Genomic DNA, 16967 nt, shown 5'->3' with positions numbered 1-16967 from the left:
CAGACCATATTCAGTTTCCCATTTATCTTATTGAAGAGCTGCCTATAGACAAATGCAACATTCTTTGAGCTTAGTGCAGATAATGTGCTGGTTTTTGTTACATGAATGGTAAACAAGAGTTAGTCCAGTGCATTACACATTATACAGAAGTACTGTGAATAAAGACTAAGATATTCTATTTTAGACACTACTTAAACATACCAAGACACTTAAGTATTACAAATTTATGCAACCAAAAGAAAAGAATAGCAGTTAACATACTAAAAAATACTGTGTCCGGCTGGATGAAAAAGGCTTGCTACTTAAGCGGTTAACTGAATTTTTTAAAGTTTTACAGTGTAATTAGTTGGGTTTTTTTCCCCAATGGCGGTGTAATTGTTTTGTCTTTCACACAGGTTTTGTGAGGTTGGAAAAGCAAACCTTAAACTATTTTCTAACTCTGCTCTAAAAGAACAACTTGAGAGATCTGCTGAAGTTACATCAAAGACGCATACACACAATGTGCTTAAAGTGAGTTTTGTCAAACGCTAGCCAAATTGACCTTTTTTTTTTTTTAAAGCTGCTAAAAGGACAAAATAATTACACCACGCACCGATTTATATGCTTCCCCCCCTACTTGTGTTATGTTAAAAGCAGTAACTTGTGGTATTAGTCTTGTACTCTAATCGATTCTTTCAGTTAAAGGTGTATTTCAGTTTACACTCTGACACCCAGAATTCTTGGTGAATGTAAATAAAACTAGACAAGATATGGCTGACTGTACTTTAAGTGGAAAAAAAGCCTGGTCTAACCTAAATAAATCCTTTCAACCCCAAGGATGTTCTGTGACTTTTGCTATATGTGCTTTTACAACAAGAACACTGAAGGTACGTTATGGCAACACCCAAAACCACCTCGAATAAAAATATTGCAAATAACCATTTTGTGTTAAAAACTATGAAGCAAACATTTTGATTTTGTGAAGACACAGTTTATTGCCTTATTCTATGTTATAGCTGGAAATTGAGACTTTTGAGTTAGATTTGTTTGACACAGGAATATATTTGCTTTGAAAGATTGTGTGACAAAGTTTCTCTCAGCTCTGTTTCGGTGCCATCTGATCTTTCCCTATATTCAAAATATTTCTCCTTCCTTTAGCCCCCGAGTCACAGCTGCAGCCCAGTTAAAACCCAGTGAAGTCAAAGGAGTGTCTTCAATGTATTCAGTGGGTTTTCAACTGGGACCTGATGGACTACTATAAAAGCTGGAGGAAACGGTTATTTGAATGGACCCTTAGACCGTAAGGTGACTAAGCAGGAACAGTTGTGTCTCCAAAAGCACAAGGGGCCATATTTTAACATGCTGTCATAAATTCAAATATTTTTGTAAGACTAAGCAATACAGGAGAACACGTATTGGATAAAGCTCAAACCTTTAGAATCTAACAAGTGCACTCAAGCTCCAGCATCTATTAAAGTAAATTATCCCCCTCTAAGAAATACAAAATGAGTAAGTGCTTCCCTTCCCCTTCTGTAAAGCTTTCTGGACTCATTACACAATCCAGATAATCAGAAAAGAAAAACAGTTTGCTCAGTTCGACAAGCTAAATTGGCTCATCACCACTGGAAATTGTCATGATGTACATTACCAAGACATCATTAAGGAAACATGAGTAAAACACCTTTTATTCACACTTTACAAAAAAACCCAAAAAAACAAACAGAAAAAAAATAACACTACGCATTAAGTCTACTACAGCAATACTACCAGCATTTCAATGTACTGATTATAAACTGGACATGTTTGGTGTTTTCACAACTAAAACCGAAACAAAATAACCCCAAGAGATCAGGTCCCAGACAAGGATTCAAGATCAAAATTCCTCCTATTGAAATTTTAAAATGTACATTTTACATAACCAAACTGTTTGCAGTTTTGACTTTCAGCTTACAAACAGAACGGTTTGAGCACACTCAAGTGCTGACTACTTTTCAATAAAATTTTGAATCATTATTACCAATCCACTCTCTTATATATAAAATTTCACAATATTTAGAAAGTTTTCTCTTAATGCTCAGTGTCCTTTTGCTTCCCTGCCCGCAGCTGAAACAAAAGCTGTTTAAGACCAAGCTCTCTAGCTCCATTTTTTGTTTTTCTTTTTACATTGATTATTCAAGTTGTATTAGTTTAAGGAGATGACAAAGTCTCCCTTTTAGGATACAAATAGACAAGTTAAATTTGTAAGCTGTTACATACTTGGCTCCATGACACAAATGGCACTGAGGGTACACTACGACTTTAGCCTTGCTTGACACTTTAAAATAAGACTTGGTCACTTTAAAAAAAAAAAAAATGATCTGAAGAATTGTCTTTGGGACCTGTATTGAAAATGCATTTATTTTACACTGCTTCATCAATAGAAAACGTAGGGTCGGGGTTTTTTTCTTCAAGGAATTATACTTTCTGAAACTGAGGAACACACTTAAACGAAAGAGAGTTCACATGATAGTAATTCTTAGTGGGAAAGACGGCACTGTGCAATGACACTGAAAGAAGCAGTGCATGGGTATTAGAAGCTAGAAACTGTGTACCCATAACCTGAACATGTTCAAAAAGTGTGATATTCAATGCTTCACAAAGGAAAAAAAGATGCCACAGCTTATACAAAAGTATCTTCATAAAATTTTCACAAGTGTTAACATTATTTAAAAAAATAAAAGAGGATGCACAGGATCTCTCTGCATGCACAGGCAGTGCTAGTTGAGAACAAATTTAAGCAGGCACAGTGGAGATAGGACGAGTATTTAAAACAGAAATGAAGAAGCTGTACACAAGTAACCCTAAATTTTACTTCAAAAGTTAGAGATGAGAAAAATATCTGACTGTATACACATCAGCAATAACTTTCAATCCATACAGGTCTACTTATATTCACTGCTTAGCTTATCTGTTCTGTGAGAACTCTATGCTTTTTTTTTTTTAAATCAGAAATAGACAGAACGTATTTAGTTATCTCTGTCAGATATTAAGATCTTATAGGTTTGGATTTAAAAAGCAACGTTCTCAATTGAACATAAAAAGTAGTACAAAAGGGCTAACGAAACCCTAACAGTGCAAATCATTAGCAGAGAAAACCTGTGACAACCTCTTTTACAAGCTGGCCTTTATAACACATGAAAACAGATAAAAATTTAGCCTTAGTTTACAATACAATCATTTTCCAAATCTGATTTTTCTTTTTTTAAAGTACAAAATCTCATAAATCAGGTTTTCTGTTGTTCATATACAATCAATAAAGGCTAAATTCAAATTCTATACTTTACAAACAAGTCTGAAAAAGGAAGGAGTGAAGTACGGAAGAATGTTCTGTGGATGTTCCTACTGGCCTCAAAAAAGTAGTGCTACAGATAACTGTGCAAAGAGAATATACTGTATAACAATTCCCTATTTCAAGGCATGAAAATGTCACGTTGGATAAAAGAAACAGGAAGGTTAATTGTAACGTATTAAAGAAAGGCGCAAATGCACCGATCGCTGTCGAACAGTATACAAAGTACATTGGGCTCAGAATTGTGTCTGTTGATAGCACCTGGCTTTTACTATGTCTTTAGCAAATAATTAGATTTAAGATTAAGATTATTAAGAAAAAAATCCCTGTTGGCCATACCTCACTCCTCTATATTCAGATTTTACAATTGTACAAGTTAAATTGAGGTTGCCCTCTAAAATGTACTGACTACCTCCTGCCAGGGAGATGGATTCCATTTACAGGAGGCAGGAAAGGCAGCAAAAGCTCCAGTTGTGCAAAAAGTGAGAAGTGGTCAGAAGGGATAAGTGGATGTGGACAACCACTTATATTGTTCTCTATTAACCAATGATGATCCAAAGGTCCAAGAATGCCAAGTATGTTTAGCTGAGGTTTAGAATAGAAGATGTAGTCAATAATACCCTAAAATAAGAAGAGAAAGAAAAATCGATTATTAGTTTACGTTCTTGACTCAAGTTATTGTTCCAAACAAAAGCTGAGCTCAGTATTACAAGTAAGGGAAAGGCTACCGTTCCTTCTCCACACAACATCACCGACTCGGGAGACTTCTGCTTCCCATACCCCATGGGGAGCTCAATACAGATTAGGAAAACAAAAGAAAAACTATCACTTCTGCTCTGCTTTTGTGGGTTGTAATTTCCAACCTCCTACAAAGCTTTAAATCACTTTCCTCTGATTTTGAAGAGGAAGACAACCATCTTTGCTTCCCTGGGCAACAGAGCACTGAGAGTTTTCCAGTAGCAACATGGATTATCTCCTTGCAGCTGACAGCTTAAGTGCCCCTGCTGTACTGTTTCATTTAGCTTGGAGTATTAAAATACAGAATCTTCCTATTTACAGGGAGGGTTAACAGCATCCCAACTCTCACAAATCTATTACATATTACTAATCTACTACATATTACTAACAAGGAAAAGGAAAATTTGGTTTCTAGGAGACTGAAGTGTCATGCACACTAGTTTACTATGTTTTAAATATAAACTTGGCGAATTCACTGTTAGCTACCCAAACAGGTTAACTTCTTTGTTAAACAATTTTGTACAGCAAATCCCATTAGTTAAACTTCAAAATGGGAAACTTTTCCAAACTACCAGCCAAGTCCTTACCTTGAAGTCAAATGTATAATTTGTATAAGGCATTAGACCATTCTCATAGGCACTCTTCAACTTGAAACCATGTGTAATTCTTCCATTTGTTGTTCCATTTTTCCCATTACAGCTGAAGTTAGTAAGACTTTCATTGTATCTCAGTTCCTTAAAATCTTTGTGGTTTGTTTCCACTCCACCAGTGCTCAAGTACTCAACAACACCTATTAGGAGACACATCCACACAAGAAGGTATTAACAAGCCTTCAGCAAATAAGAACGTGCAGGTACTTTGAGTCATACATGCAACTTTATGCTTTATATAAGCAAAACCTTAACACACACATACTATACAGTCAGCAGTAGTTATTTTAAAATATTGCAAGACAATGTATATTTGTGTCAAGAGCAAAGTCACCTAGGAGAGAGAGACATGCTTTCATTAGAAAAAATGAGAAGATTAATAAGAGGGGGAAGAAGGAAAAAGTGGAAGTAAAATTCTATAGCTGCCAGGTGGGCAGCTTCCTCCTCTCCTCTCCTCCTCTCTATGCTCAAGTCTTGGCTTTCAATGTTCTTCAGCTAAAACGTTGGGAAAAAAAAAAAAAAAAGCCAACTTTCGTAACACCACTTCAGATAAAGAGGCTGCAAGGCCAAAATGACAGGATTTGTGTGTTGGAAAACTATGATCGTGCCTCTTCATTTCAGAATAGCTGTGTTAAGGTTCCAGAAGGTAGAAGAAGCGATTAGTTGTTCTGAAGACACAATCAGACACGTGAACTGGCTATTGCAATACCACTAGCAATACTTGTCTTTCTGGGATCAAAAAGAATGAGATTTCCAGTACTGCTAAGCAGCAACGGCTCCTGTCAACCCTAGCAGAGACCGGAAGGAACGGGTATCAGGAATGGAGATTATTATATTGAACAACTAGCAATAAGAAGGAAGGATGGCTCTTGAGTTCAGCACTTCAGGTGGGTACCCCAGGAAGGCTCAGAAGGCAATCACCGTATCTGTTCTTTTCTTGCACTTTATAAAGTTGCCACCAAGTCAAAAAAAAAAGTTGTATGTTAGTAAAGAGGTCTGAGGAATCCCTTTCCAGCAGGAGATGTACTGAATTTTAGAAGATCTAAAACATTTGAGCTCCAGGAAATTATTATACGGTGGCAACTTTAAAGAGAAGAACCTATCTTCTCACACTTAAAATTAAGAAAATCCAATTATCAGCAACATACCAGGTTTCCAGCTATTTTTGGAAGACATTTTCTTCCTTTCCATTCCTGCATTGTAAGGTAACAATGAAAATGCCTCTGAAAGACCAGACATAGCTATACTAATGAACAGGCAATGAGGTCACTCAAGACAAACAGTTCTACCTTTTCTCTCTTCCTTATTTTCTTAGTACTTTTAGAGCTTATGACACCAAACAACATATTCTTTAAGGTGAAAACTCCTTTAGAAAAGTCAGATCTTTAAATTTAAATTGTTACACACTTGAAACAGTCTAAAATAAAAAAATAAATAAATAAAAATAGAACTCTTACCAGAGTCTGGTAGAGAATTGAGATCTGCACACAGTACAAGTGGAATGGTTCCAAGTTCTCCCGAAACACCAGGTTTGAGACTACGAGAAGCTTTATCAATAATGTTCTTTACCTCGGACAGGAACATCATAGTCTGAACCAGCTTCACATCGGAATAATCTGGGTCCCAATGCATATGTGCATTAGCTACAAGAACTAGCTGCTTTTCCATCCCAAGATGTGGCTTTCCAGCTAAAATTCAAAACCAATTATTTACCTTACAAGGTCAACAACAGAACACACTATTACTGAATTTTAAACAAGATGTTTTGTGGGAGGAAAAAATAAAATAAAATACCAGTATAATCTGAAGGAGGTTAATACCATTTAATTTAAGAGGGTCATACAACTCCTCTTACATCTCCTAAGTGTTGCAGTTGATATAAAGCACTAGGAATAATTGTGTTTTGCATTCAAGACCATTAACAGACAGACTATCTTGTTATAGGTAATGCTTATGTATCTAAGAATACTGTGAATTAACATAAAAAACAGATAATCCTAATTACAGGCAAATAGTGTCATTCTAAAAAATTAAACCAGTTTTCCTCAGATTGTGATGGTAAACAGGCACTGCTCATATCTTATCAGACAATGAGCTCTGAATTTTAAGTTATCCACATAATAAATTACCTCTCTTGCTAGAAGTGCTTCCGAAAAGGCTTGTTTGTTAGAATCTGAATTAATAAAATACCATTTGGATAAATATAACACAGGTTGAGTATGTACCCACTGCAATACCTATAAAGCCAATTTACATTTGCTAAATTAAGAATGAACAGGGCAGAACAAACAGGTTGTATAAGCACGACAGTGAAGAAAACAACAAGCTAAAATCATGCAGATACATGATCCAGAAACACACAACTAACACTAATTGATTCTTTGATACCTGCATGTAACTTCAAGCAAAAAAACAAAACAAAAAAGTCACTCAAACTGAAGTCTTTGTATTTTTTAAGCAAAAAGGTATAAGTGGGAAAAAAAAATCCTCACCATTTAAGCAGTGTGACTTTTCCCCAAATCCTCTTTGAAAATAAATTTGTCTGAGCACACAATGTGCAAAGTTCTATTCATCTGCAGAACCTAGTTTCTCTGACTTACTATAACAAGTCTTTTTTTTTTTTCATTTCCAAAATACACTCTATTAAAAAATTCAACTAAATAGGACTTACATGACATTTCTATCAATTCCTTTCGCAGTTCTAACAATACAGCAACTCCAATGTTGTCTTTTGTCATAACTCTGTTCAGCATCGCTTCTGAACCTTCTGAGTTTGCCATAGCTAGTTGATTAAACTCAACAGTATGTTTTTGAACCAAAGTAAATCTGAAAGAGAAACACCATATGTATTTTTTTTTCAGCAGCCAGATACAAAAAGAAATGTTATGGATAACTCTCCTTTTAATTAAAGCTCAAACATATTAATGGTGTGAAAAACTCAACCAATCATATAATTTCACAAAATCCTAAACTGAAATCAAAGCACACATTTTTCCTAGCAATTTTTATATATTTTATACTACCTTAGTTTCAATTAAAAGATTTTATTTCCAGAGAGATTCAGAAGCTATAGAAAAGGAGTGCTTTTTTCTAATTCTGCACCAGTTTCTAGTTCAAAGATGCAGGTTTAAGAGAGAGGGACTAAATAATTTTTCTAAACCAAAAGGTATCAAATCTGGCACCTACATTTACTTATGGACACAAAGGAATGGAAGGAAGAGGAGGAAGGGAAATTATCACCCTTATGTCCATACAGCACAGTGTGACACAATCAGTAAGTGCTGCAACTCTTAAATAATGTTTGGTTTTGTTATTTTTCCACAGGCAAGCAGTGATAATAAGTGCCTTGTCTTTTGCTTTATCAGAAGGCTAATGTACCAAAAAGTCAATGTCATCTGAGGTCTTATTACAGCAATTTTGAGGATTATCAATTCCTTTACTCAAAAAAAAAAAAAAAAAAGGCAAGAAAACAAGACAATTGCTTCATTTTTCATTATTAACACCTAACGGTTGGAACACGCACACTCAACAACTGAAGTGTAATTTAGTGATCTCCTAATCTGCATTGCTCCAACAGCACGAAATTTCAACTTAAACAAAACTTTAGGGTAAAATTTGCTATTGCTAGTTACACACAGAATGACTTCTGTTGTACAGACCATTTTTTCTAATGGTAAGAATGCTGCAAAAGAAACACTGAACGGCTACAAAAAGAGCAACTGATGCCGAACTGTTTGAGGTATAGACTGGCCTGAGAAACGATGTGAAAGAGAGCAAGAGATGATAAAAGGCTTTGCAAAACACATCACTTACTTTTCTGTTTTGAAAAATATTGCACAACCATCAACATGTTTTCTTTCCTGTTCTGACATTGTCCTAGCTCTAGATTTTGGACTGAAGAATCCATTGTAGCCACGTTCTTTCAGTTCTACCAGGAAAAAACTGTAGTACTGTTCCGTTTCAACCTCCTATAAAGTTACGAGACAGCACAGCGTGAATGTACTATTAGCAAAATATAGAAGATTGATATTATTTAGATTCTTCAGAAGTGTAAATCACTTCCAAATTAGATTTAAGGGAAAAAATTGTAAGAATTAAGTACCTCAGAGAATGCAAATTTGAGAGCAATATCCCTATTTTAAGAAAATATAAAGGAATTTCTGTAATCCCCAGAGTTATGATTATCTCAAGCCCTTTATTTGAAAATGTGTCAATTATAGCCCCACATGCACACGCAGGCACAAAAACACCCCCACACACATTTCTTTGATCAGCAGCTGCTGGTTCGCATTCCAACTGTGTGGGCTGAAAAGCATTCTTTTGATGTCAAGCAGCAAATAACGTTCTAAACACCACTTCTTTTTTCTTTTGTTTTCAGAAGGTTTTGAAAACAGACCGTTTACTGTAAATACATTTAATCTGGAGAAACTGGCACAAGGGAATAGAAAAGGAAAAGAAAGAATAGTATGTATTTTACCTGAAGACTTATGATGTCAGCGTTGCAGCTCAGGATTTCCTGCATAATGGCTTTTTTTCTGTATTCCCAGTTCAATGCCCAAGATGGACAGTAGCCATACAGCTGCCGGGTAGCGTATTTGTCACAGAGTACGTTGTAACACATGACAGAGAACAAGGCTGCAGAACAATAATTTTACTTACACACTGATATATTTAACAGGAAATATATATATATATATACACACAATTATGTTCTTCATTTCTGTCTTCTGCAAATTTATCAATTCACACTTCCTTTGTTTCAACCAAAACACAGCACATACATCTATACTAAAAAAAATAATTGTTAGTCCTTCTAAGAAGATAAATTACACGACTTACGGCAGCTGTCTTCTAGCATTTAACCAGAAAAAAAACCCCAACCCCCCGATTTATATAGTTAATGCAGTAAATAGCAGACAAAGGTACTTTATACTAACTGGTGCTCAACTGTGAAAAGCCTAAAACACGGTCAGTGTATTTGAACACTTAACATTTGCTAGCTATACAGAGGTTTGCAAACTCTTCAAATAGATTATTTAAAATCTACCTCAATTATTACCACCACAAACAGCAACAGATCCATAGGCAGGGTAAGGATCCCTTCCCACAATGAAAAAGTACAGGCAAAGTAAAAACCCCAAATGTTTTCACCTCTAAAAAGCTTACAATTCATGTGTAAAGACAAGAAACTTCTACTCTCTGTATACCTTTGGAACAGGAGTGATAATGAGACAGTTTGGGGCAATGTGACAGGTAATGGCAGCATGGATTGGGGGTTTGTTTTGTTGTGGTTTTTTTGTTTAAGAAACGCTAAGGAATTTACAGTACAATAATGAAATACTTGGAGGCTCATTGGGAGCTCCTCTCAAATGTGGAGTGCAACTCAGGAAAAAAAACCTCATGACAATTGTTTGAAGATTTAGCAAATTGAGGCAACAATCTTGGGCTGATTCGGGGTCAAAGTCCAGTGTTTTGAAAATAAATAGGTGACAGCAAAAGACAAGCTGCATTAACATCACGATCTCTGAAGCAACCACTCTAAAAAAATAAATCAATAGGGGAAAGTAACGAACATCAGTCCTGAAAGAGAAGACACTGCACTAATTGAGAAATACACTAAGATTTTTGGTGTGCAGGTAAACAGAAGAGGCTATATTTTAGACAATTCATGCAGAAAAAATGAGTAAACAATTAAACATGACCTGAATCCCAACAGCAAGAAAAGTGCTGAGACAAAGATGATACACTGGTTACTTAAGAGGAAAAAATTCTACATTTTTGGGAAGTTACGCTCATGTTCTTCCATTTTTTTATTCTTCAAGAAATGTTCAATTAAGCCTGTTATAATTCAACTACTTGACTAATTGTGGACAACAGTTTCAATTCCTGTGAGGAGGACATTAATTAAAAAGAAATTACTTTATAGTAAAAGGTGGGTAAATCTGGAACAGGTGTTCCAATTGAGATAGAACTATTTCAGCTGGCTGGTCGGCACTGCACAGATGACTGGTTAATTGAAGCATCAAAAAGTTTTAAACAGATAGTGAAACACAGCTTTTCTAAGAGAAAAACTTTTTTAAAAAAGGCAAAGTCTTACAGTACCTGTTGGTCTTGTACGGTCTGGTTCTTGCAACATAATCCAAGATCTTGGAGGTGGTTGTTCTGTTGAAACTACGGGAACATTTTAGAGATACAACAAGTGATAATCACATTTATTTGACACAGCAGAAATATATGTTTTAAGAATGATCACTTACTTCTTTTTGCAGTACCTGCCAAATTATCAAGCAAATAGTTCAGTAGCCTTCGTGTCCCATCTGGTTCCTGATAAAGGTTCAGAATATCCTGTGTAAGTGGATTTCCTGCAAACAGATTTACAGAAATACCGAATAAAATATACAGAACCATCTGAACTTACATATCAGTGTTTAACGCTGGCATCTCTAAGAAAAGATACTGCACCTACTACGAACTACTGAGAGGTTTCAGATCTCCTGCCCTCCATCCCACAAAACACGAGATGCGTGAACAGCTCTAGTGAAGGGAACTACGTTCCCTCCTGTGTCTGTTTTCTGATTGACCACCCCAAGCGCGGTCCTTGGATCCGCCAGTAGGGAAGAGCTGGTACAACACACATCAGAGCTGCTGAGGCCAAACACAGCAGCCACCTCTGCTCCCTTTGCTCAACGCGAGTGAAACATCCACCATCAGTTTATTTGCCAGTCACACCCGAGCAGAGCCTATCATCTGCCAAACGCATAAGCAGACTGTAAAGTTTTCAAGGACAATGCACATTGTAATATCTGACTTTAAGAGGGAGAAAAACAGACTTTTGAGACTTAACAGTGTTTAGAGGTACTTAACAGTGTTTAGAGGTACTGTATCACTCAGCGCTCCTGATACCGTGATACAAGTTCCCCCGAGGTCAGCAATTTTATAGCTAGAATCTATACAGTTAAAAAAAAAATTTGGAAAAAGATTTATATTGCTGCTTGCATAAACAGCACAACACCCTACAGCAGTACAAAGCGTGTTCCCTTTTTGGCTGGAGTTGGACACCTGCAGTTAACTGCAGGCTATTTCTTAAAGCAGCATTGTATCCAACCCCTGTGCAAGCAATGGAAAGCTTCCACTCTGCAGACAGAGAAGCAAACCTTTTCATGTGTGAAGAGCTTTGCCAAACTGGTTTTCTTTTTCTAAATAACAATATTTATAAACTCTACTTACATGGAGTAAGTAGCTACATCTGGGATTACTACTCAGTAACATTTTATGAACTAGCAGTCTACAGCCATTGCATCTCTGAAGCGATGATCATTAAACAAGCACGGACATCAAGAAAAAGTAGTAATACCTTTCAGACCCAAAGTCTGTAACTGGAACAGTTTTCCCAGCTCAAAAGGTAAAACTCGTAACAGGTTGTTATTTAAATGTAGTTCCCTGTAGACAGAGAAGAATCATACAGGACTGAAAACAGACCAACACATGTCTTCAGCAGTATAGTACAAAAAGTTTAACTAAAAGAGAAACAATATACTAGCAAACCACAATATTGAAGAACTCAAAGATTTGACAGCAATAGTTAGGGAAACCTGCTGTACTCAAACACACGCACACACAGAGACAAAATACATATTATGTTGAAGTATGAATTACAAAAAGATATACAAAATTCTTCTCGAAAAGAAACACCGAGCTGAAAGAATGGCACAGTGGCGTAGGTATCATTACACTTTTCAGGTATCATTACACTTTCTCTCTTGGATGAAAGAATTGTTTTCTCTAATGATATTTGCCCCCGTGGAACCCACCCCCTCTACACAGTGAAGGGGATCATGGCAAATCCCACCAGTTCTTTCAGGCATATCAAGAGAATCTGGTTTACAGCTGAGCTTTCCAAGATAACATATTACAGTGTTTATTTTTTTACTCCTCTTTCCACAAAGATCAGAAATCTTACTGCTCTGGCACCTCCTTCTTCAAGTACCTGGAGGAAAAAGACAGATGAAGGAGCCTCGGGCAAGCTTTGCCATAGAGACTAAACCCAGAGCTCCAGATGTGGGAGCTGGCTGACCCCGTACCAATTCTCACGTGTGAGAGCACAAATTATTTCTGTGGCTCAGGATATTGCCAATGCCCAGTGTTGAATTACCGCTAGTTTGAACAACTTCCCAAAAGCTCTGAGAAGTGTCTGCAGCAACAGCCACCCTGAAACCTAAAACTCCATCGCAGCTGAGACCTACGGAGTGCTATCACGTAGGATGCGCTTACGGGTTTTTCTTCACTTTCACCCCAGTGAAAAGAAATGAGGGATCAGCTGCAATTACTGGGGACAGAGAACGTACGGTGGATTAATACACTAGCTTTCCACATCTAGAGATCTGGACTCAAGCGTTATGTGCAGGTCACAAACAGGAAACTAGTGTGATCCTACACATTTCACATTCACAAGATTTAGCCTTCTCTACTCAGAAGAGACGTCAGACTTGGAAGAGCTGAAGCTTCATAGGATCAGCCTGAATAAACTGGGAAAAGTGCTGGGAAGAAGGTAAAACACCTTTTGACACTACTGATGACTACACCGTGCTAAACTAACTCCATGTCACGAGCATTAAGTTTACAGCAATATTTTAAAAGGAAAGAGACTGATGAAAATGAAGGGACATTAATGAAGTGCAAAGATGAATTTGAGAATGTTCCAGTAAATTAAGGATTGCCAACTCACAATACCTGAAGAGTGCATAAAGGAGGGAAGAAACCTGTTACTAATAACTGCCTTCAATTCAAATAGTCTGTTCTAAAGAAAGCTTTGTGTTACTACTCCGCAGCTGAAAACAACACACTACAATACAGAGCTACCAATTCCGCTCTAAAAAACAAGGTCCCTTTGCTCAGCCTCCAAGGTTGAGACTTAACTGCTTTGGAATTTGAGCTTTTAGGACCAATTTTAATCAGCTAGTTTAATCCTCCCTAACAGAATGGACTTTTCTAAAGTAGAAGAAAATGCATATTTCTATGTGCAAACTTGCTTTGCTTCCAGTTTCATTAAAGCTGTGCTGGCAGTCCGTTTCCCTACTGTCTTCTTCTTTACTTCTAGTAGCACTCTCATCACTTGTAGACTCACTGTTTTCTGGATTTGAGAAAGCTGTCCATAAATGTCTTCAAAATTAAAAGCAATGAAGACAATTACTGGTAACTGTCAAATAAACCAAGATAAGGCTCTTCCTTTGGGTAAAAGGCAAAAGAACGTTGCCTGTAAATATATAAATGGTTTATATCATTTATATAAACATGGCAGTGTTTTTATAAAGTGAAATGCTGCAGCCTTAATTATAATCTAAATAGGCATCACTATCCATGTTTCACTTCCAAAACGAAGTATCATTCCATGCACATCTTGGCATTGTAAAATTGAGGGGAAAAAAAGGTGTGTGAGAACATTTTCTCCCCAGTTTGCACAGGAATACAGTTACATGACAGCAGAGGTGGGAAGGAGATGATACTAGACAAGTTGCAGTTGTTACAAAATAAACAGAATTAGTAATATTCTTAGCAATAGTTCTTATGAAGAATAAAGAGGAAAAAATTGTAGTTAGCGTGATTATGAATGTTTAATATGACCTTTTCCCTACCTATGTATTAAAAGCAATTTTTTGTGTATCAGTATTTCTTAGAGAAAAACACCACATAAAGATTTGTAAAAGAGTCTGGGAAGACACGCGTAAGAGAGGAAACCCGACCTGGAAAAATATAAAATGGGTGACTGCTATCAAACCGAGCAGTTTTGAAGCTCATTCTGTACAGCCACGCATCAGAACAGGAGATCACAGAAAAGCCAGCATGGCTATAGCTGCACAGACTATACCAAGTATTCAAGGAGACGGATAAAAAGAAGTGAGGAAAGGGGAATTTATTTATGCTTTTCATTTACTAGAACATAAAAATCATGCTGAAATTTAAACTGTTGCTACAAAGATAATAAGATAATTTTAACTCCTGTTAAAATTTACGTACCTGAGTGACACCATGTTTCCGAGCTCTGCTGGTAAACTGCGAATTTTATTAGAGGACAGGTCCAGATATACCAGATTGTGAAGCTTGGCAATGTCTGAAGGAATACGGGATAAGGAATTGTCACTGAGATGCAAAGCTGTCAAATGGGTCAGCGTCCACAATGACGAACTCAAGCTTCTCACTTTCCCTGTGGAAGGAAGGTACAAAAGATAATAGAACATTTAAAACATACAGGTTTAGTAATAAGTATACATTTTCTAAGTATGTATGGGGTGGGGGGGGACGACTTGAGGGAGAGCTTTGGGTTTTGTTGTGTTTTTTATTATTACTATTTTATTCAATGAAAAATCCATTAATCACCAGTTCTACAGATCAAAAAAATTCAGCAATGCATAACAGAATGTAAGGTGTTGCCAGGGATGCTTAGGTTGTTTTCTTCCAACCCATACCTCAGGTTTAAACACCTGTCTTCCTCGAGTTTCATAAAAAACAAGACATATTTACTAACTGACCATTAATTCAATAATTAGCAGAGCTATAAGAAACAGGTTTTTTTTTCAATTATAGTTTATGTTTGAGATGAAAGATGCTTCTTTGGTTTGCCCCTTATTTCTGTGCAACATCTTTCAAACCAAAAAATCTTTATTCTATGGCATTAATCCAGCCAAGAACAGATAGAAGCACTATATTTAGGGTGACTAAAAAGCTTAGTTGAGAACATGGATTTCCATCTGGCATTCAACTAAAAGCTGCATAAACTATTGCCAGATATTTAAAAAAAAGGCATGATTTTTGTATAAACTGAAGGGTGGAAACATGGATTTGTGTGACAGAATCAAGATTTTTACATCGCCGCATGCAAGGAATGTGAGATATCATCAGAAGGTTTCAAAACATTTCTTCTCTCCAAGATATTTCCCCGCCCCCTCCCCCCAGGAATGGCTCCTTTTTTATCTACAGAAGTCACCTCACTGCACTTCTAAAAGCGTTAGAAGGAGAGCACCAACACCAGTTTGTCCAAGGCCAAAAGTTACTTGCGACAGACTCTGAAAACCCATCATGACTCACCAATATTAAGAACAGTCTAATATTATACCAACATATACACATTATAATTCCTTTCCTTAAATGATTTTCTTCAAAATAAAAGAAGTCATATTTAGTGCCTGGGGAAAGCTCCGCTGATACACGTGTGTACCTGGGACTCAGCCCCTGGTAACAAAAGGTTTAATACAGGTTTCATTTCCAGTGAGCTATAAGAAAGTGAGCAGCATAAAAAAAGCCCGCAGTGGAAAAGCTCAGTGATTTAAATGAGAGCAGTTCAAACATTTGTGGCTTTCTGTATTAGATGACCGAGTTTTTTGCAAGGAAAAGACACCGTGAACATCAACGAAACAAAAATATTGTCCCATTTTATTTTGCAAGGCAAACTCATACAGTTCTTAAAGGATTCATGCTACTGTAGTGCTCATTAAAAAATCTTTTGAAAGGTTTTAAGGGCAAATCAGTAGTTCTTTGCATTTTTAAAATTGAATTAACACCTCTTTCCCCACAGACAATGCAAACAGGTGACTGATCAAAGAAACCCTTGTAGCTGAAAGGATTTCCAGTCAGCATCACTGATCCATCCTCCCCACTACCTGCACCTGTCTCAGCTGGAATCAGCCTGTAGCGAGATTACCAGGCATGAAAGCAAAGAGCCATCACTTAATGCATCTCCTTATGCCGAGACAGCAGATGTCCAAGTGGATATCCAAGCCTAATGCTGATGTATAACGCTGATTCCTGGAGCAGCGTTTCACTAGGTTTCTGCATCTGTAACCTTCAAGTAAAGAATGCTATTCACACGTTAAGGCACGTGGCACTTGAAGCAAGACACAGATTCAATGATCTGGATGGAAAGACTTTTTACAATTCGAAGAACTCTCTTTGTACCCCTCCTTCCCTACATTTCTCTACTGGACAGTCATTGAGAAATACCACATAGCCATTTTTGCCGTCTCTTCAAGAACCTCCATATTTAAGCAAAATTTCAGCCTAAATTTACATCATCACAAAATAATTTTTAAGTTCTTAAAATATCTGCTTGAATTTCCTTGTAAACACACCTTATGTAGGAAAATCAGAATTTATTCCACAAATCAAGAGAGAGTGGTGTCCCACACCAGCTGGAATTCATGTTTATGGATTCTGAGTATTATCTTCTTTTCAGGAAAACATCCAAAAGTCAAACTGTGCTAGCTCAAAGCTAGCACAGT

General features: G+C 36.8%; 1 protein-coding gene across 2 annotated transcripts in view; it reads right to left on the bottom strand.

Annotated features, from left to right (window-relative positions):
* Positions 1–958: 958 nt before the first annotated feature.
* Positions 959–16967, bottom strand: part of CNOT6 (CCR4-NOT transcription complex subunit 6) — a 31464-nt gene continuing 15455 nt past the window's right edge. The window contains exons 3-12 of one of the 2 annotated variants that reach the window (XM_074603971.1): positions 14710–14896; positions 12050–12135; positions 10953–11057; positions 10798–10866; positions 9173–9330; positions 8509–8663; positions 7367–7521; positions 6153–6383; positions 4633–4835; positions 959–3928 (exon numbers count right to left, since the gene is read on the bottom strand). In XM_074603971.1, coding sequence (XP_074460072.1) covers positions 3716–3928; positions 4633–4835; positions 6153–6383; positions 7367–7521; positions 8509–8663; positions 9173–9330; positions 10798–10866; positions 10953–11057; positions 12050–12135; positions 14710–14896 — 1562 coding nt within the window. In that variant the 3' untranslated portion in view covers positions 959–3715. The remainder of the gene's footprint in view (positions 3929–4632; positions 4836–6152; positions 6384–7366; positions 7522–8508; positions 8664–9172; positions 9331–10797; positions 10867–10952; positions 11058–12049; positions 12136–14709; positions 14897–16967) is intronic. The other variant, XM_074603972.1, reaches the window with a different exon arrangement.

The sequence above is a fragment of the Larus michahellis genome, chromosome 11 (genome assembly GCF_964199755.1).
Source record: "Larus michahellis chromosome 11, bLarMic1.1, whole genome shotgun sequence".
Classification (NCBI taxonomy): domain Eukaryota; kingdom Metazoa; phylum Chordata; class Aves; order Charadriiformes; family Laridae; genus Larus; species Larus michahellis.
The sequence above is the reverse complement of the archived record's forward strand: the minus strand, read 5'-3'. Positions and strand labels throughout refer to the sequence as shown.